At 28.2% G+C, this 1,530-nt stretch overlaps 1 protein-coding gene across 2 annotated transcripts in view; it reads right to left on the reverse strand.

Moving 5' to 3' along the window:
• The window catches only part of LOC106872121 (ran-binding protein 9), a 195,390-nt gene extending 194,102 nt beyond the window's left edge, over positions 1-1,288 (reverse strand). Inside the window, exon 1 of one of the 2 annotated variants that reach the window (XM_014918985.2) lies at positions 971-1,288. In XM_014918985.2, the coding sequence (XP_014774471.1) occupies positions 971-1,184 (214 nt within the window). In that variant the 5' untranslated portion in view covers positions 1,185-1,288. The remainder of the gene's footprint in view (positions 1-970) is intronic. The other variant, XM_014918986.2, reaches the window with a different exon arrangement.
• Between the last annotated feature and the right edge of the window lie 242 nt (positions 1,289-1,530).

Raw genomic sequence — 1,530 nt, forward strand, 5'->3', positions numbered from 1 at the left:
ATATATACATACACCCATATATATATATACATACACATAATTATATAATATATACATACATACACATATATATACATACATACACACATATATATACATACACATATATACATAAATATATACAACACATATATATACACATAAATATATACATACACATATATACTTAATATATATGTATACACATATAGACATACATACATATATACACATACATATACATATATATATATACATACACATATATACAAACATATATATACACATATGCATACATATATATATACACATATGTATATATACATATATATATATATATATACATATGTATACATATATATATATATACATATATATACATACATATACATATGTATACATATATATACATACATATACATATGTATACATATATATATATATATATACATATATATACATACATATATATATATACATATATTTTTATACATACATATATATATATATATATATATATATATATATATATATACACACACATATATGTATATACACACATGAAGCATTCGTAGACTCATATACACACTATGTATTTTCACATTATGTTCATATGTGCGTGTATATACACACACACACACACCTTATATATACACACAAATATCTTTTATCTTTTTATATATATATAAATACATCATTGGAGTTCGAACATACTATTATTGTACAGACACATATGATCATTTTAAACACACGCACATATTATGCACACACATATGTGTATATTTATACATATTCACATGTATTTATAAATGTGTGTGTGTATGTGTATGTAAATATGCATATATATTCACATACACATTATATATAATACTGTGTGTACACACACACACACATATATATATATATATACACATATTACACAGTATTGTATAGTATTAACATAGCATAGCATTAAACAAATAGTTTTCTTCTTCTTTTTTTTAATACTGACTTGTATTTTCAACGCTACCTTTGTAGTGGACCCTCAAGTTGTTCTGTGACAGCCCAATGTAGGTGTATTTGTCCTTGGGACTCCAAGATCTTGGTAGTGCCGTTTCCTCCTCATTTACGGCCGGGTACAATGATTTCAAACGATCGCTACAGCTCCGGGTTTCTTTATCTTTCGAGTTGTAAGAATTTCCAACAACAAAACTAGACGCCATCATTCGGGCCAAACTAAAGAAAACCCGGATGTCTGCAGCAGCAGCAGCAATAGCAGCAGTTACTGACGGCAACAAACGGTAGTAGTAGTAGTAGCAGGAGCAGTGGTGGAATCAGAGGGAGGCGGAGGATCGAGAGAGAGAGAGGGGTTTAGATCACATAGAAAGAAAATACTTCATAGTGGGGGTGGTTGTTGTGAAGAGACAGAAAATATAATAATAATTATTATTATGTATATGTATGTATATATATATATATATAAAAATATATATATATGCACACACGGTTGAGTGAACGAACGGGAGTTCGAAGCTGATTATTCACTCCGTGGCTGCTTCGAGTTTCTCGCTT

Source organism: Octopus bimaculoides, chromosome 4, assembly GCF_001194135.2.
Source record: "Octopus bimaculoides isolate UCB-OBI-ISO-001 chromosome 4, ASM119413v2, whole genome shotgun sequence".
In the NCBI taxonomy this organism is placed as follows: Eukaryota; Metazoa; Mollusca; class Cephalopoda; order Octopoda; family Octopodidae; genus Octopus; species Octopus bimaculoides.